Here is a 26,130-nt window from a genome sequence, read left to right on the forward strand (position 1 = left end):
GAAGATCAGCACCCTTCCCCCAATCAGGAGAAAAAGGAAACTCGATTTCCCAACACATGAGAAGACACCACAAGCAAAAGTGGTAAAGAAGGTAACTCCACCACCCTCTCCACCACCAATAACTCATACATCACCGGCACAAACTCCGTCACATTCACCAGCTCATACCACCATGAGCCAAGATGACCAAGATGCGTGGGATCTCTATGACGCCCCAGTATCAGACAATAGCCCTGAGTCGTACCCTACCAAGCCCTCACCACCTGAGGACAGTACAGCGTATGCACAAGTGGTAGCTAGGGCAGCAGAATTCCATAACGTGTTGTTACACTCAGAGCCTGTCGAGGATGACTTCCTTTTCAACACCCTCTCCTCCACCCATAGCAGTTATCAAAGCCTTCCTATGCTCCCAGGAATGCTAAGGCACGCAAAACAGATCTTTAAAGAACCTGTCAAAAGCAGAGCGATAACTCCAAGGGTGGAGAAGAAATATAAAGCACCACCCACGGACCCTGCTTTTATCACATCACAACTGCCACCAGATTCAGTTGTAGTAGGAGCAGCCCGTAAAAGGGCCAACTCGCACACATCAGGCGACGCACCACCTCTGGACAAAGAGAGCCGCAAGTTCGACGCAGCTGGCAAAAGGGTTGCAGTACAAGCTGCAAACCAGTGGCGCATCGCTAACTCGCAGGCGCTCCTAGCGCGTTATGACAGAGCCCATTGGGACGAGATGCAGCATCTCATCGAACATCTACCCAAAGAACTACAAAAACGGGCAAAACAAGTGGTTGAGGAGGGACAAAATATCTCCAACAACCAAATACGTTCCTCTATGGATGCAGCGGATACAGCTGCAAGAACAATAAATACCGCAGTAACCATAAGAAGGCACGCATGGTTGCGCACATCCGGCTTCAAACCTGAGATACAACAGGCAGTGCTCAATATGCCGTTCAATGAACAACAATTGTTTGGACCCGAAGTTTACACGGCAATTGAGAAACTGAAAAAAGACACTGACACAGCTAAAGCCATGGGCGCACTCTATTCCCCGCAGGGCAGAGGCACTTTCGGCACCTTTTGCAAAACAACCTTCAGAGGGGGGTTTCGAGGTCAAGCCACACAAGCCAGTACCTCACAAACAACACCGTCTACCTACCAGGGACAGTACCAAAGGGGAGGCTTTCGGGGCCAATACAGAGGGGGACAATTCCCTAGAAACCGGGGAAAATTTCAAGGTTCCAAAACCCCTCAGACCAAACAGTGACTCACAAGTCACTCAACCCCTTCACACAACACCAGTGGGGGGAAGACTAAGCCAGTTCTACAAATCTTGGGAGGAGATAACAACAGACACTTGGGTCTTAGCAATTATCCAACATGGTTATTGCATAGAATTTCTCCAACTCCCTCCAAATGTCCCACCAAAAACACAGAATATGTCAAAACAGCATTTAGACCTTCTAGAACTGGAAGTTCAAGCATTACTGCAAAAAGACGCAATAGAATTCGTACCAGCTACACAAAGGAACACAGGAGTTTACTCACTGTACTTTCTAATACCAAAAAAAGACAAAACACTGAGACCAATCTTAGATCTCAGAACACTAAACACCTACATCAAATTGGAACACTTTCACATGGTCACGCTACAAGACGTATTACCACTGATGAAACAACAAGACTACATGACAACCTTAGATCTAAAAGACGCGTATTTCCACATACCGATACATCCCTCACACAGGAAATACCTAAGGTTCGTATTCAAGGGAATACATTACCAATTCAAAGTGTTGCCGTTCGGTATAACAACCGCACCGAGAGTCTTTACAAAATGCCTAGCAGTAGTAGCTGCACATATCAGAAGGCAGCAAATACACGTGTTCCCCTACTTAGACGATTGGCTAATCAAGACCACCTCCCTAACAAGGTGTTCACACCACACAGATTATGTCATACAAACCCTCTACAAACTGGGTTTCTCCATCAACTATACAAAATCACACATTCTGCCGTGCCAAACACAGCAATACTTAGGAGCGACAATCAACACAACAAAAGGGATAGCCACTCCAAGCCCACAAAGGGTTCAAAAGTTTTACAAAGTTATACAAGCCAGGTATCCGACACAAAAGATACATGCAAAGATGGTGTTAAAACTCCTAGGCATGATGTCCTCATGCATAGCCATTGTCCCAAACGCAAGATTGCACATGAGGCCCTTACAACAGTGCCTAGCATCACAATGGTCACATGCACAGGGTCACCTTCTAGATCTGGTGTTGATAGACCGCCAAACATACATCTCGCTTCTATGGTGGAACAGTATAAATTTAAACAAAGGGCGGCCTTTCCAAGACCCAGTGCCACAATACGTGATAACAACAGATGCTTCCATGACAGAGTGGGGAGCACACCTCAATCAACACAGCATCCAAGGACAATGGGACGTACATCAAAGAAAGTTTCATATAAATCACCTCGAATTGTTAGCAGTATTCCTAGCGCTGAAAACATTTCAACCCATCATAATCCACAAATACATTCTTGTCAAAACAGCCAACATGACAACAATGTATTATCTAAACAAACAGGGGGGAACACACTCAACACAGCTGTGTCTCCTAGCACAAAAGATATGGCAGTGGGCAATTCACAACCACATTCGCCTAATAGCACAGTTTATTCCAGGGATCCAGAATCAACTAGCAGACAATCTCTCTCGAGATCACCAACAGGTCCACGAATGGGAGATTCACCCCCAAATTCTAAACACTTACTTCCAAATTTGGGGAACACCTCAAATAGACCTATTTGCAACAAAGGAGAACGCAAAATGCCAAAACTTCGCATCCAGGTACCCACACCGGCAGTCTCAAGGCAATGCTCTATGGATGAGTTGGTCAGGGATATTTGCGGGCGCTTTTCCCCCTCTCCCTCTCCTTCCATATCTAGTAAACAGATTGAGTCAAAACAAACTCAAACTCATACTAATAGCACCTACATGGGCAAGACAACCTTGGTATACGACACTACTAGACCTATCAGTAGTGCCTCATGTCAAACTACCCAACAGACCAGATCTGTTAACACAGCACAAACAACAGATCAGGCATCCAAACCCAGCATCGCTGAATCTAGCAATCTGGCTCCTGAAATCCTAGAATTTGGACACTTAAACCTCACACAAGAATGTATGGAGGTCATAAAACAAGCTAGAAGGCCATCCACTAGACACTGCTATGCAAGTAAATGGAAAAGATTTGTTTGCTACTGCCATAATAATCAAGTTCAACCATTACATGCATCTCCAGAGGATGTAGTAGGATACTTACTACATTTTCAGAAATCAAATCTGGCCTTCTCTTCCATAAAGATACATCTCGCAGCAATATCTGCATACCTACAGATTACACATTCAACTTCACTGTTTAGAATACCTGTCATTAAAGCGTTTATGGAAGGCCTAAAGAGAATTATACCACCAAGAACACCACCTGTTCCTTCATGGAACCTCAACATTGTCTTAACAAGACTCATGGGTCCACCTTTCGAACCCATGCATTCTTGCGAAATACAATACCTAACGTGGAAGGTTGCATTTCTCATTGCCATTACATCTCTAAGAAGAGTAAGTGAAATTCAGGGGTTTACTATACAGGAACCATTTATTCAAATACACAAAAATAAAGTAGTTCTAAGAACCAATCCAAAATTTTTACCAAAAGTAATCTCACTGTTCCACTTAAATCAAACAGTAGAACTACCAGTGTTCTTTCCACAGCCAGACTCAATAGCTGAAAGGGCGCTACATACATTAGACATTAAAAGAGCACTAATGTACTACATTGACAGAACAAAACTAATTAGGAAAACAAAACAACTATTTATTGCATTCCAAAAACCTCATACAGGAAACCCAATATCAAAACAAGGTATAGCCAGATGGATAGTTAAGTGCATCCAAATCTGCTACCTTAAAGCAAAAAGAGAGCTGCCCATTACACCAAAGGCACACTCAACCAGAAAGAAAGGTGCTACCATGGCCTTCCTAGGAAATATTCCAATGAACGAAATATGTAAGGCAGCAACATGGTCTACGCCTCACACATTTACTAAGCACTACTGTGTGGACGTGCTATCTGCACAACAAGCCACAGTAGGTCAAGCTGTACTAAGAACTTTATTTCAAACTACTTCCACTCCTACAGGCTGAACCACCGCTTTTGGGGAGATAACTGCTTACTAGTCTATGCACAGCATGTGTATCTGCAGCTACACATGCCACCGAACGGAAAATGTCACTTACCCAGTGTACATCTGTTCGTGGCATTAGTCGCTGCAGATTCACATGCGCCCACCCGCCTACCCGGGAGCCTGTAGCCGTTTGGAAGTAATATTCAACATTTGTACATTTGTAAATATATTACCTTAACCTTTATTTTGTACATACTTATTCATTCCATTGCATGGGCACTATTACTAACATACACAACTCCTACCTCACCCTCTGCGGGGAAAACAATCTAAGATGGAGTCGACGCCCATGCGCAATGGAAACAAAGGAGGAGGAGTCCCTCGGTCTCGTGACTCGAAAAGACTTCTTCGAAGAAAAACAACTTGTAACACTCCGACCCAACACCAGAAGGCGGACTATGCACAGCATGTGAATCTGCAGCGACTAATGCCACGAACAGATGTACACTGGGTAAGTGACATTTTCCATATGTGTGAGTGTGTATATATATATATATAAAAAATGACCCTCTAGGGTCTTGTGCATGGAAAGATTCGGGATGATCCATCAAGCAGGAGTCAAAAAAAAGAGGGGGTCAAAAAAGGTGTGCTTCCCATATTAATTCCCATAGGGTCATTAGACATGCCAACAGCCCGAAACCCCAAGAAGAAATGACACCAAATTTGGCAAAAAGGTAGCTTTTGGTCCACAGATCACGCTTTATGTATTCGGTTTAAATCCGTTCAGTAGTTTTCGAAATATTAGAGGGAAAATACATTTGTATATCAAGGACGGCAGATCTAGGGATATCTCCTGGTGAGATTTGATTGGCTGCCAACACTTCAAACAAGAAGTGTTGGCAACCATTTTGGGACTCAGCTTCAGCCGAGTCCCACAAAAAAAAAGAAAAAGAAAAGGGTCGCCCTGGCACTTTGTCAAGGCTAAAAAGCATTTGTTTTTAAATTCTCTGAGAAATCCGCAACTCAACCCGTAGATTTTTCCGAGATTTAAAAGAAAATGCAGTCTCCTGCGCTTGTCAAGTATTTTGCTCCCGAATGGGCCAGCTCCCAGGGCCACTGGCAATAAAATAAAGGAGGGGCACATGGGGCCCCCCTCTTAGGGCTTTTAGAAGTCCCAAGAACCACCACCTCCCTGGGGCTAAATATGTTGATTATGCGGGGGTCCGTGTGGCCCCCCACTCCATGAGAACCACCACCTCCCAGGGGCTGCATGTATAAAAAATAATTGGGGGGTCCTGTTGACCTCCTTGGGCCCCAGGGACCCCCACCTCCCCAAGGCTATGTTGAAAAAATGTGCAGGGGCCACACAATCCCCCATGTCCGGGGGACAACCACCACCCCGGGGGCTATATATATAAAAATATTAGGGGGTCCTGCTGATCTCTTTGGACCCCAAGGACCACCACCTCCCCGGGGCTATGTCTAAAAAGTATGTGGGTGGGGCATGCAATCCCTCACACCCCAGAGACCTACACCATCCCAGGGCTACAGAATACAATGAATGGGGGGGTCTGAGGACCCCCAGGGCCCCGGGGACCACCGCCTCCCTGGGGCTAGATGTAATTATTAATGCAGGGGGTCGTGCGGACCCCTCCTGGAACCACATCCTGGGACTACAATATTCAAATAAGGCGGGGGCTTTTTAAAAAAAGGTGCGGGGCCACGCGGATGACCCATGCCCCAGGGACCACCACCTCCCCGGGACCGATTAGAGAATAAGAAGGGAGGTGTGCGTCCCCTCTTTTGGAGCAATACATGGCCCTGGGGTCCGCCACCCCCCAGGGCTGGCTACTCCTACCTCCCGAGGTGTCCACCCTCTGGGGGTAGCTGTTTGCTTTTGCTTGGTGGGAGCTGACGGCCCATGCCAAGCAAAAGCAACAGTTCACCTTCAGCAAGTGAGAGCTTTAAAAATGCTCCTGCTTCCAAAAGCGGAGATTTAATCTCTTTCCTGCCCACTGTCATGCAGGCAGGGAAAGAGATTAAAAGATTGCTCCCACGCGCAAGGAGCTGCAGTTTGCGTGAGCAATGCTGGCTCCTGCAGGAGGTGGGCAGCCGGTTGGGACCCTGGGAGCCTTGAGGCTTCCCCAGCGGTCCCCGTCAAGGAGTAGTGGGTGCACTGGGTGGGGCCAGGCTACCCATAAAGATGTGGCCTGGCCTGGGTGGATGGGGTCCCTGGGACCGATATCAACCTAGGGAGGGAGGCCACTTGTCCCCCTCCTATTTTAAAAATTAAACAATGGCCTGATGAGGTGGTGGTCCACGGGGCCCTGAGGGGTCTGCATGGCCCCCCTTATATTTACTTAATGAAGCCCTGGGCAGGTGGTGATCCTGGAGCCCAGGATGGTCCATGTGGCCTCCCTAGCTATAACTTCTCACTCACCTATCATGTAGCCCAGGGGAGGTGGTGGTCCACTCGGGGATCTATGTGGCCACCCATATATTTATTTAATGTAGTCCCCTAATTTCTTTTAATTTGTAACCCCAAGGGGGTAGTGGCCCCCGGGAGACGGAGGGGTGCTGCCCCCAATATTTTTATTATGTAGCCTCAGGGAGGTGGTGGTCCGCAGAGCCATGGGGGCGGGTTCTGCGTGGACCCTGTAAAAAATGATATTATGTACCCCCAGGGAGGAGGTTGTACCCAGGAAGGGGGTCTGCATGGCCCCCCAACTACTTTTTCACTTGAAGCCTCGGGGAAGGTGTCACATGGCATGGGGTGGGTTGATTATTGGGGGTTGGCCGCAGGCCAGGCCCTGCGATCAACCCTGCCATGCACTGCTGGTTGGATTAAACGTATAGTAATTTAAATGACTTTTCGTTAAATAAATCATAGAAATTCACCAAAAAAAACAAAGGTTACAGGGACATTATAGTTAGGTTCTGAATTTACTCGTACAAAACCATAAATTACAAAACCATAAATCAGCTGTTATAGTAGAGTTATTTCAAATAACTGTAACTCGTACCCTAAAGTAACTAGAACTCGCGCCCTCGCCATGCACTGCGTATTACCCCAGATATCACAGCACTCATGACAACTTTTACAACATCATTAAAAATATCAATGAACAATTAGCAGTCAAATTATTGAAGATATATATATATATATATATATATATATATATATCAGGAAGGGCCTGTATTTAACGAAGGCTGGGCCAAGGGGAATGGGGTCCCAGGGGCCGAGATCAGTACAGTGAGGGGGAGCGTGCGGCCCCCATCCGCTAGTCAAAGATGGCCGCGCCCCAGGGTACGAGGTCCCCAGGGCTAAGATCAGTGGGGCTCTGCGGTCCCCCGTCCTCTATTAAAATATGATATCCTTTGTAGAGGGGAATGCATTGCTGATCTATTGAAGTGCCATTTGATTGTGACTGTGACAAGTGGGTACTTTCTTGTCCTCTCCTGGTGAGAGTACAGTCCATGGTTCTCCCTTTAAATTGATAGGAGTATGCAAATGTGAAAATCACTTGGAAGCTCTGTCCGCTTGGTCCCGCACCCTCCACCTTAGTAGTATGCAAAGGTCTCCCAGCCTTTTGCCAGGATGACGGACAGCTTACCAAAGGCACCTGTGCATTTGTCGCCAGTTTGGGTGGTGCATTCTTGATGCCGATGAATATGAGGACATCGCCACAAAACAAAGAAGCACTTACCTCATATGGATAAAAGGAAGGACCCTGGTTTGGTGGATGTTTACGTCTTTGTACTCTTGTTGGCCTCTCTATAGGCGGATTCATGTTATCATAGAATTCTAGAGAAAGACACACCAGGAACAATCATGTTGCCAAAATGCACACAAGGTCATTGGTGACATTTCCTTGTGCTCCATTACACAACTGAAGTGTAGAACACATACTGGACATGTACCCAAGGAGGCAGAAAGAAATTCACTTGGGTAGATATTGTGTGCAAAGCTGTGGACTCATGTTGGATAAAAGGGCAGTTGAGGTTCCTTTGTGTCCGAGTCACTCACAGAGCTACTGACACACCCACACACTCTCACACCCACTCACAGACCCACTCAGAGACTCTTGTACTCATTCACAGACCCACTCATAAACCCACACATAAACCCACTCACAGACCCAGTCATAAACCCACTCACAGACCCATTTAGACTCTCACACACCCACTCAGAGACCCACTCAGACATTCACGCATCAACTCATGGACCCTCTAAGACATTCATTCACTCACTCACAGATCCATTCAGGCTCATACACCCACTCACAGACTGACCCAGAGACTCATGCACTCACTCACAGACCCACTAAAAAACTCATACACCCACTCACAAACACACTCAGAGACTCATGCACCCACTCACAGTCCTACTCAGACACTCATGCACCCACCCACAGACCCATACAGGCACTCATGCACCCACTCACAGACCCACTGAAACTCTCACACACCTACTCAAAGACCCACTCAGACACTCACAGACCCACTCAGACACTCAAACACCCATTCACAAACTTACTCGGACACTCATGCACACAACCATAGACACACTCAGACAGTCACATACCTACTCAGAGACCCATTCAGACAGTTATGCATCCACTCACAGACCTATTCAAAGAGACATGCCTCCACTCAGAGACTCATGCATTCACTCACAAACTCACTCAGAGACCCATTCACCCACAGACAAACCCACTGAAGTACTCCTGCACACACTCAAAGACTCGCCCAGAGACTTATGCATACAGGGGTGGGTGGTTATAGGAAGTTAGCCACGGGGCCGGGCTAAGGCCTGGATCTGCGCCCAACCAATGCGCACGGCCAAAGGCGGTGTTTGACATGGGGTTGGGTGGTGATAGGGCGTTGGCTGCAGGGCCTGGCCCTGCACAGCGGTGGTTGGAATAATGTATAGTAATTAAAATTACTTTACATTAAGAAAAACACAGAGAAGGGGAGTGGAGGACAGATGTTGAAGTTGGTTGTGCAAGACTGCACAGACACATCAGATGGTATACCCAAGTCTCATCTTACTACTATGATCTCCCAAATAACACTTTCTAGACTCTTCCCTCTTCTATCCCTCCACTGCAGCCAACCCCCGCCAAGCACAGCTGAAGGCTGTATGTGGCGCAGGGTTTGGTGGTTAAAGGGGGTTGGCTGCAGGACCTGGCCACATGCCAGGCCCGACAGCCAACCTCAGTTGTGCATAGCTGAAGGACGCGCATGGCACGGGGTTGGATTACCGTATAGTAATAACATTTTCTTTATGTTAAAAAAAGAAAAAATAGAAATTCACTGAAAAAAACAAAGGTTACAGGGATATTACAATTAGGAAATAGAATTAAAAAAACTTAGAAATGTACTTAAATAATCCAAAGGCTACAGGGATGTTATAATTAGGATGTGAATTTACTCACACAAAACCATAGCAATTCAGCAGTTATAGTTACTATAACTCATGCCGTAAGGTAACTATAACCAGCTCCCTTGCCATGCACTGCTAATTACCCCACATATTACATCACTCATGACATCTTTGATAATCTCTTTGATAACTTTTTAAAAGGAGGGGGGTGCCCCGCTGCGCCCCCCTCCTTTAAAAAAAAAAAAAGTGCCCGAGGACCTGGCCCACCCGTAGTGGCTTATTCAAAACAAGCATGGGAGCCCACACTTGTTTTTGTTTTACATTTATTTTTTGCCAGGTTCGTGGCTCTTCATCGATTTTCAACAAAATTGTAAAAAAATGCTTTTGTTGTCCTGGTGGGGTCCTGACACCAACACCAAGGCTTAGGGTTCAGGGTGTCCCTACCCCACCCCTTTTCTTTTTTATGTTTTTTCTGGGACTTGGCTGAAGCCAAGTCCCAAGATGGGTGCCAGCACTTCCTTGTTGAAGCTTTGGCAGCCAATCAGATCTCAGATTGGGAAGGTACGCGGAGCCTTCGCTTCCCTATATATACAAATTTGTTTTTTCTTTAACATCTCCCAAACTACTGACCGGAATTACATCATACAACAAAAAGGGTTCTTTCTGGACCTAAAGCTAGCTGTCTGCCATATTTGGTGTAATTTCGTCTAGCGGTTCAGACTGTAGTCCTCTTCAAAATCCCTATGGAAAAATAAATAGGGAAAATGCATTTTGGGATCATTCCTTTTTCTCAGCCCACTCTTGACAGATCACTCTGAAACTTTCCAGACAACAGCTGAAGTGAGCGTCAAGTGTTTCTGGAACATTTTGTGAAGATGAATCAACCGGCGCCAAAGATATATGCAAGTCAAAAAACACTTATTCTATAGAAACTAGGTTCTAACGATAACTACCTACTTATGACCGCCACTAGATAATGCAGCGATTCCCACCGCATGGTAAAGGCCCTTTCCTCCTGAAATACCAGCCCAGTATCCAAGCCTTTCTCGCAGATCGTTTGAGAAGGCTAGGAACACTTCAAGGGAGGCGCAAATCATTGATCATGTGTCATGTCTGTAGCAGAAGGGAAGAAAAGTTGTCACACAATAGTAAACTTAGTCAACATACACAATACTAAGATCTCTATGGCTACAATACAGAAAATCAGAAAAAACGTGGTTCTTAGGTTGTAGAACCAAGTTCTCCTGCCAAACCATTGAATCTCAAAACTAAACTATTTTAGTCTGAAGGGGTACTGGAAAAAGGGTCTGCAAACAGAAATTCTTCAGACTATTCTGTTAAGAGAGGTGCAGTGGTATAAAGCCACATAGAAGTCAAAGTATGAGGTCTGAACCTCACAAAGGTCAGTTCAGTTCAAAGGGTGAAAAGAATCTGAATCTCTCATTGACTAAGTCTTTCTTAAATCACAGTTTTCCAAAGGTGGTGACATCACAGTCAAAACCTCTAATTTGAAATACAAAACCACCAATTAATTTAATTGGGATCTACAATCTTCAGAAGCCTTGCACGTCCGACCCTGGTGCACTTCTGGTTTCAATGATTTCAAAATAATTACAGCTGCCAGCTTCCAAAATACTCCTCCTCAGTGAGACTATCATTTCGCCTATTTGGGTACGCCTTGACCCAATGGGAAAAGATGCACATAATAACCAAAACATATCTCAAGCCACTGCAATCACATATCACAATGAAGTCCATGTGTATTCTATTGAAAGGTCCTCCTGAGCTCCCTATATGACTTAATGAAACTGCAGTTCTCCCAACATGGTTCTGTTGACACAACACAACTGTGGCACAAAGCTTCAGACATCATTCTGAATTTAGTGTTGAACCAAGGTTGTCAGAACAATCTCACCTTAGTGTCTCTACCAATGTGAGCAGGGCCATGAAAATGTCGAGCCATAGGGGGTAACAAACTATTTGGCAACACTTGTCTTCCATCCATCGAGACCCAGATGTCATCATCTCTCTTGACACAACCTTCTCTGACCCAACTTTGCTGTTCCTCCTCAGACACCTCCTCCTGGAGTTTATTTACCTCATCCCAAGTGTCAGATGGTGTCAACAAGTTAAAGTTAGTCTCAACGAAGTCCCTCATTTGTGAATTCGCCATTAAATGTACAGACATTATGGACACAGTACTTCGAAACCTCTTTGGCATACCTGTAGGCCAAAGTCACATGATCGTCTCCAGAATGATGTGCAGTGCATTTGACCACTGCAACTTGTTCAGGCAATTGTAGTGCACAGTGGAGTTTTCACACTTATTCGCCATTCCAGATCAGCGATCCAGAAGATGTCATAAACCGTCGCTGAGACCACTGTTGTCCGAAGTCATGAATGTCGCCAAAGCCATACTAACTATCGGTAAAAATTGTCACTTTCAATTTATCAGAGACACAGCATGTTCTAGTAAGAGCAATCAATTTGGCTACTTGGGCAGATAATGTTCCTTGAAGGCAAGAAGCTTTGACAACTCCAGACAAAAGTACAGACAGCATAGGCTGCTCTGAGACTTCGTCTGCTGTCTCTCAAACATGAACCATCAACATAAAGGACATAATCAGATTAAGGCAGTGGTTCATCTTGTTTGCCTGGTCTCGGTTTGGTACAAAGTTCAGTAACATCAAGGCAATTGTGGTCTCCCTCACAATCTTCAAGTGATCCTTGATCTACTATTGGCAATAAGGTGGCAGGATATAGAATTTCACATCTCTTAACTGTCACTTTTCTGCAGCTAAGATAACTTGCTCATAATTAGTAAATTGGCTGCTTGTGAGATATTGTGCCCTTGTCCTAGTCAATAAACGTACATACACAATTAATGGGTGACCTACAAAAATATTTTCACACCTCTCTATTGCTGTGCTGACCTCAGCTACCATCTTAAGGCAGCCAGGCAAAGCAAAAGCAACATGATCTAGCGTAGCAGAAAAATATGCCACATGTCTCTTGGCATTTCTGTGTGTTTGTGTCAGCACTAAGAGAGCACAGTCTTCCCTCTCATTGCAAAACAATGCAAAAGATTTGTTATAATTGGGCATTCCTAGAGCCGGGGTAAAACAGAGACATTCTCTCAGCTCTAGAAAAATGATAAGGCACTTGTTGTACTGGATCAGGGACATCCTTGTGCATCAGCCTTTGTAGAGGCTTAGCCACCAGGGAAAAGTTGTGTATCCACTGTCTATGATAGCACACCATGCCCAAAAACATCCTGACTTCTCTCCATGTGGCTGCTTGACCCATTTTCAATATGGCTGAAATCCTTAACTTTCTCACTCGTTTCTGTCAAAGGTATTGAACTTGTTTTTGAGTATTGCAATTTTCCAGGGGATACTTTATGTCCATTCTCAGCCAGGTGGTTCAGCAATGCAATAGTATCCTGTTTGCAGGCTTCTTGGGTATTCAACACTACCATAAAGTTGTCGATGTACTGAATCAAAACAGAGTTAGAAGGCATAATCAAAGATTCCAGATTTGTCTTTTGAATCTGATTAAAGATCGATGAAGACTTAGGGGGTTATTCCAACTTTGGAGGAGGTGTTAATCCGTCCCAAAAGTGACGGTAAAGTGACGGATATACCACGAGCCGTATTACGAGTTCCATAAGATATAATGGACTCGTAATACGGCTGGTGGTAAATCCGTCACTTTTCCGTCACTTTTGGGGCGGATTAACACCTCCTCCAAAGTTGGAATAAGTCCCTTAGTGTATTCTTGCAGGACACGATGCCACGTTAAAGACCTGTTTCCGAGCCAGAACGCAAAAAGGAACTGACTGTCCTCATGCAACGGTATTGAAAAGAAGGCTTGGTACAGGTCGATAGCTGTTAACCACTCACCCTCATATTGAATCTGAAACAATATTACAGCTGAATTTGGTACCACAGGGCGAAAGGGAACAACAATACTGTTTAGTTTCCTAAGGTCCTGCACAATCCTGTGCTTTCCATTTGGTTTCTGAAGACCCATAGTGAAAAAGTTACAAGGACTCCCATTATCTCCTTCAGCAGTCCCTGCTGAATTATTGACTCAATAACCTGAGTTATTCCAGCAATCGTTTTACGTGTTAAGTTATACTGTGGGGTCTTTGGGAACTCAACATTTGGTTTAACAGTGATCCGGACAGGTTTTTATACCTTTTACTAGTCCAATGTCTTCTCCTGAAAAGTCCCACATTTCATGCTTAACAGGTTCTCTCAAATCCAGGGGCAGGTCATCAACGGAGTAGGTAATGTGCATTACATTTCAATTTTTATCAACTTAAAGACAGCATCCTCATCTTGAGCATGGACCTCTATTCCTGCTGGGGTACAGTAGAGTACACAATTCGGTTTCACCAACAATCCCTTCCCAAGAGATTTACTGGGCTACAATCACATATGATAAACTTGTGTTTATCTTCAAAATATCCATTTTTACTAGAACTGGGGCCGTTTCCTGTGCTGCCATTTGTTTACTCTCCACACCAACAACTTGGACAGTTTTTCCCCAGAGGGGTAGGTTTGGAACTTCTACTGTTCTCAGAGTAGAACTGGCAGCACCAGTGTCAACAAAAAAGGACATGATGGCCATCCACTTCACTATCTATGAATGGTCCACTCTGGTCCACCTGTAAGGCTGCACCAATCACGTAGTCTTCCTCCCCTCTTAGGCAATGTCAGGCAGACTGATCAGAGCCACTTCATTTGTCAAACAAAGGGAACTAGTGGAACAAATTATTATTCTGTGCCCCACTCACATTTATTTCTCATGTCTGGGTTTGGGTGCATACCAGCAACATTCTGCTGTGGCATTGGAGGTTGGGGAGCTTGTATTGCCGGTGCTTGAGGTACATTGACATTTTAACTCCTGGTCTTTGGACTCCCTTCATCTGGATAAGATTATTATTCTGTGAGGGTACAAACCGTGCATTTTGGACCTGATTTGCTGGATTTAAATGACATATCCACTTCCAGCATCCCAGTTTATTGCACAAATGACAAGGAGTTGACCTTTTCAGACAATTTATATTTATTCCTGTACCTGGGTCTATAGGAACTTCTCGACCTCTACCTTGCATTAGGTTTTCCGGCTGTTGCACCTACATTACTTACAGTGGCAGGCATCTGGCTGGTTTTCTGAACTGCTTTCATTTGGGCAAGCATCAGTTTTTCCTTCAGCTTTTTCTGCTTCATTTCTATTTCATCATGGCAATACTTCACATAATGCAGAATCTCATTGATAGACTTATTCTGCCAACAGATTAAGGGCCTCATCCTGACCCTGGCGGACGGCGGAGGCCGTCCGCCAGGGTACCGCCGCTGAATGACCGCACCGCGGTCAAAAGACCGCGGCGGCCATTCAGACATTTCCTCTGGGCCGGCGGGCGCTCTCCAAAAGAGCGCCCGCCGGCCCAGAGGAAATGCCCCTGCAACGAGGACGCCGGCTCAGAATTGAGCCGGCGTAGTTGCAGGGGTGCGACGGGTGCAGTTGCACCCGTCGCGTATTTCAGTGTCTGCTAAGAAGACACTGAAATACTTTTCGGGGCCCTCTTACGGGGGCCCCTGCAGTGCCCATGCCATAGGCATGGGCACTGCAGGGGGCCCCAGGGGCCCCGCGGCACCCCCTACCGCCATCCTGTTCATGGCGGGTTTCCCGCCATGAACAGGATGGCGGTAGGGGGTGTCAGAATCCCCATGGCGGTGGAGCGCGCTCCGCCGCCATGGAGGATTCCCCCGAGCAGCGGAAAGTCGGCGGGAGACCGCCGACTTTCCGCTTCTGACTGCGGCTGAACCGCCGCGGTCAGAATGCTCGTGGGAGCACCGCCAGCCTGTTGGCGGTGCTCCCGTGGTCGGTGGCCCTGGCGGCCACCGGCCGCCAGGGTCAGAATGACCCCCTAAATGTTGCTGAATTATCAAACTAATCTTTGGGCTCAAACCTGTCACAAACCGTGACACAAAATGACCCATATCTTTAATTTCTAAGGTTTCCATATCACTGTACTGTTTGGATGCCTGTAACAATCTCTCATAGTACGTATGAATTGACTCCTTTGGTTCTTGAGTCATTCAGTCAATTTTAAGGCAGTAAACATCCCGAAAATGCACTTTCCCTTTCAGGAATGTTAGGAATTCCTGATATTTCTTCATGGCCAACAGTGAAGGACTCTTAGATATGCCATTTCTAGGTGGTTCATTTTCAGGCCAGTGAACAGCTATCTTACATTCCGCCCACAAGTCACTGGGACAACGTGTTCAAATGAACCCACACCTGCAAGATGTTCACAAACCTTTTGACCTGTTTGTACCATTCGGCTGGTCTCTCCCACAATTTTGGGAAATTGTTGGTAAATGATGCAAGATCACTCCCGCTCTGTGGCACAGGAACATCTCTTCCACCAGGCACTTCTCTCGAAGGGAAGGTCATAACACCTTCCTCTGCTCCCCTTGGAGGCAGTTCCCCTAAAGGTTTATTCACTTCTTTCCCTTTTGCCCATTTGGTCTCCCATTTATATAATTCATTCCATTTCCTAATATTCCGAAACAATTCTCTAATCTGAGTTCTTAATCCTGGGGTTCTCATATGAGCAATGTCGTTTTCACGAAAGCGCACTCAATAACTCTTTTGCAAAGCCTTAATTTTATTTAAATCTACTTCATATTTTTGAGCCAGTTCTGCCAATCTATTGTGGAATTGGCCTGCTTGTTTAGAAAATCCGTACATATGAATGCAAGCTCATCTTCTTGATAGGTTTCTAGCCTTTCCAGATCAAGATTTCCAACAATCATCACATTCAATTCTTCCATCAATTTTGTCACATCTAAGGTTGTCTCCCTTGGGATTGATGGAAGCATTCCCTGACTCACTTCATTACTCGTACTCTCCTTAGATGGGGTATTTCCATTAAAGAATTGTACCCATTCATCCATCTCTTTGGTGCTGATGGATCATGTAATCACAGGAATTTTAGGTGTGGAGTCATTTCCTTGGGTGCTGTGATATCGAGATGGACATTCATAAAGTAACACTCCCAGAAGGCTGTCCCTAGAGTCCTCATCACCATCCATGCTCCTGTTATCAGGCCCCCTCGGTTTCTTTTCTTTCGATTTTTGTGCTGTTTTCCTTTCCCCTTCTCCCTCAGCCAAATCAGTAGTTGAAGCCGGGTACATCTTGTCTCCCTCTGTCTGTTCTCCACCTTCTCTGCTCAGCATCCCATGTAGCATCTGCATCACTACGTACAGCTTTCTTCACCCTACCCTGTTATCTCTCCCTTTCTTTTGCATGAGCAGTTTGTTCCTAGGCATTAAGGCCCATATTTATACTTTTTTTTGCGCCACATTTGCTTTATTTTTTTACACAAAAGCGGCGAAACCTTACAAAATACCATTGTATTTTGTAAGTTTGCCCCACTTTTGCATTAAAAAGCTGCGCAAATGTGGCGCAAAAAAAGTATAAATATGGGTCTAAGTGCTTCACATTGTGCTGGTCTAGGAGGTGGCTTCATTTCATATAGCACTATCCTCAAATTCTCAATAATTAAAAAATTAAATATGCTATATTGCGGTAATCTCAATGGATCATCTTTTTCTGTGATCTTGTACCATTGACCAAGCCAAACACACATATAGAGCCCAGCATTAGTCTCCATATAATGACCCGGAGTACCTTTGGGAGACGCTACTTCTCCCCCCTACTGGGATATAAACATCTCCTCTAACCATGTCTCTTATGACTTTGAAGCATATCATTTTTCAAACTTTTCACAATATTTCAATTCAAAATAGCTCTGTATCCACAATCCTTTGCTCCGTCACAGTGCCGCACCTCGTGACATCGCCCACCTATTGCAGTGCAGAACCACACCAATTGACCTATACCAGCATGGCACTCTGACGTAGACCTCGCTTCTCTCAGCAGTTCCCCTCCTTCACAAAAAGAATATATACTAATTCACTCACATTCACACAAAGTAAACTACTAATTTAACCTTTTTCTTTGATGACGTCCCACAACGACCACAAATACTCAGCAGACAATATAATATTGTGTCTTCTGTATCATTTAAACTATTCCGGGATCGTAGGCCGCGTCGGACCTGTTAAACATTTCTTCTCTATAAATCATTACCATTTATGAGTTCGAAATTTTATTTTTATGTTCTGTTTACAACTTGAAAAATAATGATATCTATGTAGAAACCACTTACCGTACCAAATTTGTGCATGCTCTAATTTCCAACCTTTAACCAGATTAAGGGCCTCATTCTGACCCTGGCGGACGGCGGAGGCCGTCCGCCAGGGTACCGCCGCTGAATGACCGCACCGCGGTCAAAAGACCGCGGCGGCCATTCAGACATTTCCTCTGGGCCGGCGGGCGCTCTCCAAAAGAGCGCCCGCCGGCCCAGAGGAAATGCCCCTGCAACGAGGACGCCGGCTCAGAATTGAGCCGGCGTAGTTGCAGGGGTGCGACGGGTGCAGTTGCACCCGTCGCGTATTTCAGTGTCTGCTTAGCAGACACTGAAATACTTTTCGGGGCCCTCTTACGGGGGCCCCTGCCGTGCCCATGCCAGGAACAGGATGGCGGTAGGGGGTGTCAGAATCCCCCATGGCAGCGCAGCAAGCTGTGCCGCCATGGGGGATTCTAAGGGCAGCGGTAAACCGGCGGGAGACCGCTGGTTTGCCTCTTCTGACCGCGGCCGAACCGCCGCGGTCAGAATGCCCTGCGGGGCACCGCCGGCCTGTCGGCGGTGCTCCCGCCGACCCTGGCCCCGGCGGTCTTAGACCGCCGGGGTCAGAATGACCCCCTAAGTCCTGCTTTTTATAGCAGTAAACAACACAGAGTGCTATCATAGTGGGAATGGGTTGTGGAGTAGTTTGGAAATATGCACAACTAGCCTGCTTCTGGCCTGTGTGAAAATATTTAGTCATGTACTGTTACATAATATTACTCACAAGTAAATCCCAATATGAGGGCAAATTCATTTGTGAATTTCAAATGTGAATTTGCACTTGTACAGCAAGCCTTTTCCATGTGTAAGTTCAACTTGCATGTGCAAATATATTTGTGAATCGAGTCTCTTGTGTTCATTGGCTCCTCCTAAGGGTTGATTTTCTAGGATAGCATCCCTCATCATCATCATTAAAATTCAGACCTTAAAGAGTGACTGGTTAGGTGCACACAGTGCATGAGTTTATGGTCGAGAGTAATACATACTCAAAAGGAGCCTGTGGGATGAACCTTTTAACGTTTAACAAGTGTATTTCTGCATCATTCCATTCAACAGGAGCTGATCCAGAATGCAGATGATGCTGGTGCCAGTGAAGTCATTTTTGTCTATGATGAAAGGGAATATGGGAAGGAGAACCTCTGGTCAGAGGACCTACACAGTTTCCAAGGTACGCCCCACATCTAAATGCATACACCATAATACAGGTGTTATGGTGACACAGCAATTATGAGACATGCACACTAACTACTGTGTAACTGGATACAAGACTTGAGTGTGCCATGCACCATTAATTCATTCCTTTGCCCATGCAAGGCCACATAGTGCATGTGATGTGGGATATGTTGCTTGCAGTCGTCAGTGGCTCACTTCATCCCTGCCCACATTGGGTTACAATATAGCTCAGGAACTTGCAACTTGCTACCACATATAGGGCCTGGTTCAGGCTTTGCCAGATGGTACTTTATCCATCCGCCACCCTAATGGACTACCATCTGCCAAATTTAGAGATGACCGCCAGCCCAACAGTGAACTCTGTATCTTGAAAGGAACCACAGTAACAGTAGTTACATTCAAGATACAAAAGGTTTTGTGCATGGCTGCCATCAGTTTTGATGGCCACCCACCAATCCTTCAACATTTTTTGTTTAAAAAAAATCAACTGCCAAAGTTGGAATTTGTTTTAAAAAAATAATAAAACAAATGACTTCCACATCTTTGGAGTTACCTCTTAGGGTGTGGGTGTCATGCATTTATTTTCTGTCCCTCACCATCAGTTTTTTCTGTTTAATGTCAGACAGAATAAAAGGAATATCACACCGTCCATCCCAAACAGAGCTGGTAGTATAATGTCCTTCCTCCAGTGTCTTCTACTCCATCAAGCCATCGGAGGAAGCTTACTGTTGACGGAGCCAACAGGGGCTCTATCGAAAGAAACCTTACGCTCTACCAGTTTTTGAATGAGTACAACAGTATGAGACTTTGACAGGCATAGTATTCTGTTGCACTTGCAAAGGAGAACCCTAAATCAGGCTCATAGGGGGTCATTCTGACCCTGGCGGTAATTACCGCCATGGCGGAGGTCGGCGGTAGCACCGCCAACAGGCTGGCGGTGCACCGCTGGGCATTCTGACCGCGGCGGTTCAGCCGCGGCCAGAAACGGAAAGTCGGCGGTGTACCACCGACTTCCCGCTGCCCTTGAGAATCCTCCATGGGGATTCTGACACCCCCTACCGCCATCCGGTTCCTGGCGGTTCTCCCGCCAGGAACAGGATGGCGGTAGGGGGTGCCGCGGGGCCCCTGGGGGCCCCTGCAGTGCCCATGCCAATGGCATGGGCACTGCAGGGGCCCCCGTAAGAGGGCCCCACAAAGAATTTCAGTGTCTGCTTTGCAGGCACTGAAATTCGCGACGGGTGCAACTGCACCCGTCGCACCTTCCCACTCCGCCGGCTCCATTCTGAGCCGGCGTCCTCGTGGGAAGGGTGTTTCCCGCTGGGCTGGCGGGCGGACTTTCGGCGGTCGCCCGCCGGCCCAGTGGGAAAGCCAGAATGACCGCCGCGGTCTTTTGACCGCGGAGCGGTCTTTCGGCGGGAACCGCTTGGCGGGCGGCGACCGCCGTCCGCCGCGGTCAGAATGACCCCCATAGTCTTTGAGTCTCTAGTTGGATGCTTGGTTGGGTCTTCAGTTGTATCTTTGACTCTGGCGTGGAGGTTCTTCTTCTTTTCGAGGTGAAAATCATGGTGAGGACTCTTGTTTTGGTGATTCCTCCACTTGCTGTTTGTATGGACTTATCTGCAGATATGGTAGTGATGATGGGGCTGAGGGCCACTCCCATTCCTGTCCTCCTTTGGGACTATCATTCTGGCAGGTTGGGCCCAAAGTATGTTCTTCCTCCTTGTTGGAAGCCTCTGGAACCTTTTTGAACCATTCTAGGTTATCAGCACTGTTTGTCTCTGGGCTGCCAGCCCCCCCTTTGTCTCTGTGACTGTCTCCAATCCCCATTTTTCTAGGGCAGAATGTAGACCCTGGGTATTGCCCTCCATTGCCTGCCCCCTTCGTTGTTGATTTTCTCTTGTTGTTGGCAGGTTTCTATAACCAGGTGGGCCATTACTGTGAGCCTCTGGATGGTGTCCTTCAAGGGTCCAAACATCAGGGTTGCCAGTGCAAGGGGTGTATTGGTATATTCTCAAAAGCTATGAAAGGCCCATTCTAAGTTGCTGCATCAGTTTTTTCTGTGCAATGTCAGACAGAATAAAAGGAATATCACACCGTCCATCCCAAACAGAGCTGGTAGTATAATGTCCTTCCTCCAGTGTCTTCTACTCCATCAAGCCATCGGAGGAAGCTTACTGTTGACGGAGCCAACAGGGGCTCTATCGAAAGAAACCTTACGCTCTACCAGTCTTTGAATGAGTACAACAGTATGAGACTTTGACAGGCATAGTATTCTGTTGCACTTGCAAAGGAGAACCCTAAATCAGGCTCATAGTCTTTGAGTCTCTAGTTGGATGCTTGGTTGGGTCTTCAGTTGTATCTTTGACTCTGGCGTGGAGATTCTTCTTCTTTTCGAGGTGAAAATCGTGGTGAGGACTCCTGTTTTGGTGATTCCTCCACTTGCTGTTTGTATGGACTTATCTGCAGATATGGTAGTGATGATGGGGCTGAGGGCCACTCCCATTCCTGTCCTCCTTTGGGACTATCATTCTGGCAGGTTGGGCCCAAAGTATGTTCTTCCTCCTTGTTGGAAGCATCTGGAACCTTTTTGAACCATTCTAGGTTATCAGCACTGTTTGTCTCTGGGCTGCCAGCCCCCCTTTGTCTCTGTGACTGTCTCCAATCCCCATTTTTCTAGGGCAGAATGTAGACCCTGGGTATTGCCCTCCATTGCCTGCCAACTTCGTTGTTGATTTTCTCTTGTTGTTGGCAGGTTTCTATAACCAGGTGGACCATTACTGTGAGCCTCTGGATGGTGTCCTTCAAGGGTCCAAACATCAGGGTTGCCAGTGCAAGGGGTGTATTGGTATATTCTCAAAAGCTATGAAAGGCCCATTCTAAGTTGCTGCCTTGCTCCACCCTAATCCACACAACATTACTAAGGATTCACATGAATTGTTCCACATCTCTATTGGTCTGAGGCCACCGAGGTGTTTTGTTTTGCAATGGTGTAGCCCTAGCTCTTGGAGGGAGCCTTGGAACCCCTTTTTCTTGCAAGGATGTCTCCCTTGTCTGTTTTTATTTCCTTTGGTGGGCCAAATGTGAGAACAGTTTTCTATTTCTTCAACTTCATGTTCAAATGGCATTGAAATAGGAATATGGTGTGTGAATCCAAGATAACAAGTATTTGACCGCCTCTGGAAAACTGCTGAAGTCTGCAGTGATGTTTGTCCACGATTCCTCAGTAATGATGGTGCAGGACATTCGGTTCCACTGTTGAGTTTGCATGCCCAGTGTTAGACCTGTCAGCCTTAGGGTGGCCTTCCCACAAACTTTATGCCTGTTTGCCTCCATATGGTCTGGATTTCTGCTCTGTAGGACTTAGGGCTCAGTGCACTTTACCACTGCTAAGCAGTGGTAAAGTGCATGTGCTCACTCCACTAAGCATGGCTTGATTGGCATATACCTGACTGGCATATTTAATTTACATGTAACTCGCATGTAGAGTGGTACACTGTGTACCCAGGGACTGTAAATTAAATGCTACTAATGGTCTAACAGCACTTACTGTGCCACTCACTTAAGTAGCACCTACCTTAAAACTTGTCACAGAGCTACCATTGCAGCCTGAAGGCAGGGCCCCACTGCCATGTCGACTTGGCATTTGAAACCCCCTATCAAGCCTTAAACTCTCCTTTTATGACATCTATGTCCCCCCTTAGGTAGGCTCTAAGGAGCCAGGGTGCTGTGTAATGAAGAGGTAGGACATGTACTCATTAGCTCTATATGTCCTATTAGCAATAAAATACCAAATTCATTTTCTCACTACTGAGAGGCCTACCCCTCTCATGAGGTAAAATTTAGGATTTCATATTAAAATTAATAAATTGTAATTCCTAAACCAGAGGTGTTAGATATGTCATATTTGTTATCTATGAACTTGTAATGACCGAACAAGGTGCCCCAAGTTATTTAGTTGCCATCATCAGGAGGTTACACCAAAAGCATTATGCTCAGGTTAGATATGGCAAATGTAGGGAGTTGACAGCAGCAATACCAGTTAGGAAAGGAGCAAGACAGGGCTATGTTTTTGCCTCCACCCTGTTCCCACTATATAATAATCATCTGGTAGCCCAGGTAGAGAAGTGCATCCAGGATGTCCCGAGCCCAGCCCTCCTGTTCGCCGATGACACCTTATTGATGTCCTAAGCTCATATGGGTATTCAAAATCTTTTAGACCAGTTTGGTTTCTTCTGGTAGCAGAGAGGGCTTGAGATTGCAGAAAAACAAGTATATGGTTTATAATCCCAGCCATACAACCTGCCGCGATCCGTCTTTGCACAGTACGCATTTTGTGAGTGTCTGCACTTTTGAATATCTGGGTCTCATTGTGACAGAGAATTTTGGCTAGTCCGCTCAGATCCACACAAGAAAGTTGAAGCTTGAACATTATGCAGGATGTATTTTGAGAATTTTCAAGGGTTCCAGGTTTCCACCAGTATCTCTGGCTATCCAAATTTTTAACCTGCAAGCATTAAGAGGGTCCGTGTTTGGGAGTGAACTATGGGGTCACAAGAATGTCACAGTAGTAGAGGCGGTTGAAAATAAATGTATATGATTTTTTGCGAATATCCTCACCAGTACCCCACTTCTGCCATTAAGGTTGGACCTAGGTCAAAGGTCCGTTGCCCATAAAGCAGCCCTTAGACCTTTGTTATATTCGAGATGGCTATGGACCTAGACATGTATATGGCGGGTTTGGAGGAGCTTTTTCTACAACCTAGGGCTGTTAGGATCCCTTGTTTGGGGGATATCAAGACCACCCTGGCAAAGATGGGCTATGAGTATCTGTGGACTAACCCGGGAGCTATGGTCAGCATATTAAAGATCGTATTTAAGAGGATGTATTGGGTGTTTATAGATGGAGAAGTGAGTAAGAACAGGAGTTTTGGCAGTAAAACATTAACCTTCCTGGATTTTAAAGATAGCTTCCATATGGAAGAATATATGGACTCCATTGTACCCAAAAACTTTGTATATCAAATTTCGCCTTGGGATTCTACCACTGCACACCTTTACTGCTAATTGGAGGTTACATGACAGCAACTCAATTTTGACATGCCCCTTTTGTCCTCAGGCGCAAGAATGCATTAATCTTTTATTTTATTTTTTCGGGTCCTATTCCAGTAATAGGAAGAAGTGGCTACTTCCACTTTGCCAGAGTATGAGGCCTAAGGACTTTAGGGTCGTTTCTAGAATCCTAAGAACTAATACAGCACCCCTGATGGTGTTCGCTCTGTCTTGCTTGTTAATGGGTGTATGGAGAATCAGACAGGACAGTGTTGGGCACTGAGAATTGCATTGTACCACCTATTGTTGTTGACAACATGACCTGTGTAAGCTTTTTAGCCCTACCCTTAGGTTATTGCCACCCTTTAATGATGTGCTCCCAGCATTCAGAAGTACAGGTTTGTTTATAAGAAAGACTCATGGATGATTTTATAACGGTTTTAAGGATTTTATCGATTTTAATGGTTTCAAGTTTTATGTTATTGTTATTGTATTTTTGTGTCCTTTTATGGCTGTATTAGGCGAATAAAGTTATGATAATGATAAACCCTCTTTAATGGTAAGGTTGGATTTATCATTACAAGTTTGAAAATGCCACTTTTAAAAAGTTGGCATTTTTCTGCCATTGCCTTAGATCACATCACTGGGTGTAACTGACAATTGAGACTTTGGGAATTCACCCCAGACAGTCACACAGTAGTGGGATTAGCAGAGCCTGAACAGGCCATTAACTCTCAGATTTTGTGAATAGCCGAAAAGTAATTAACTTACTCAAAACTGTAAATTACTCAAAAGTGTACCTTGTGAATTGTGTTTTCAATAAAACCCATCAATCTGCTGCACACCAGCATACAGACCTACAGAGTGTGTATAATCTCGCGCTGCAATGCAGAAGTAGTAGCCTCAAGTTTGAATGGGCCTAAAGCCTCTATAAAGAGCTGAGCAGAGGTTGAAGTGCACCAATCCTTCGACCATCATCATAGGATATGTATAGGTACATCTCAGACCTTCCATTTTAAGGGAAAATCTCTGCTCGGACAGGGATTTTGGCGAGCAGACCTTAATAAGTAAACTTACAAAGGAGACGCGAATCGGTAGATGAACCTTTTGACTCACTTCGAGGTTTTCCCACCATATATCCCTTACAAGCAAATCAATAATCAATAACCAAACAATATCATCAATAATCAATAATGATCAATAACATTAGTAATCAATAGGAGTCAGTAATTGTCACACACCATGACTTTGCAGTCATGAATAACCACACCTTTAGGTAAAAGTTAGAATATTTATTTCCCTATATTAACAATGCTAATGTGATGTAAATTAATCTCAAAATCAAATGATAAACATACAGGAACAACACTGGCTGTCCAAAGCGGTGAAATAAACCCAATCTAATCAAGGCTTGAGCTACTACACATTGTAAGGTTATGGTGCAAATTAATAACAAAAATATCTGTGCAAAAGATATTACATACATTTAGATTCAGCAAAGAAAAGACATTGAATGTTACTCTGGGTAGAGAACTTTATCATTGGGATCCCTAACTAACTCCAGATTAGCATCAGCATGCTGGGTTTCATGAAAAACGATTTAGTCACTGCAAATTTGGAAAAATATCTAACTATGGCTCTAATAAAAATAGCACAGTTGGTACCTAGAAAGAAAATCAAACAGACATAGCAAATGGCATCACAGTCAATATACCTATCCTCAGTATGGATCAGCAAGCTGTGACAGTCTTCGTCATTAGGACATCAGTTTGGTCAGCAAGGCATCAGGATTTAGCATCAAAGTTCAGCAAAGTCATTTAGCATTAAAGTTAAGCATGTCTCTACTCAAGACAGAAAATGTGGTTAAACTCTCAAAAGGAATTTGGAAGAAGGCTACAGGCAAATGGCTGTCCTCTCTCAGTGCTGTGCGGCTAAGTTAGATTCCCTAAATCTACTTCCCAAGTCCCTATTGGTCAAGGGATCGCATGTTCACACTTTGTCCAATAAAACGTAAACTTCAAATCTACATTTCTACTAGTACACGGTTCAC

At 45.3% G+C, this 26,130-nt stretch overlaps 1 protein-coding gene across 1 annotated transcript in view; it reads left to right on the plus strand.

Annotated features, from left to right (window-relative positions):
- LOC138246214 (sacsin-like) overlaps positions 1–26,130 on the plus strand; it is a 104,011-nt gene that overhangs the window by 12,397 nt on the left and 65,484 nt on the right. The window contains exon 4 of the mRNA XM_069200601.1: positions 18,915–19,026. Within this exon, the coding sequence (XP_069056702.1) occupies positions 18,915–19,026 (112 nt within the window). The remainder of the gene's footprint in view (positions 1–18,914; positions 19,027–26,130) is intronic.

The sequence above is a fragment of the Pleurodeles waltl genome, chromosome 7 (genome assembly GCF_031143425.1).
Source record: "Pleurodeles waltl isolate 20211129_DDA chromosome 7, aPleWal1.hap1.20221129, whole genome shotgun sequence".
NCBI lineage: Eukaryota > Metazoa > Chordata > Amphibia > Caudata > Salamandridae > Pleurodeles > Pleurodeles waltl.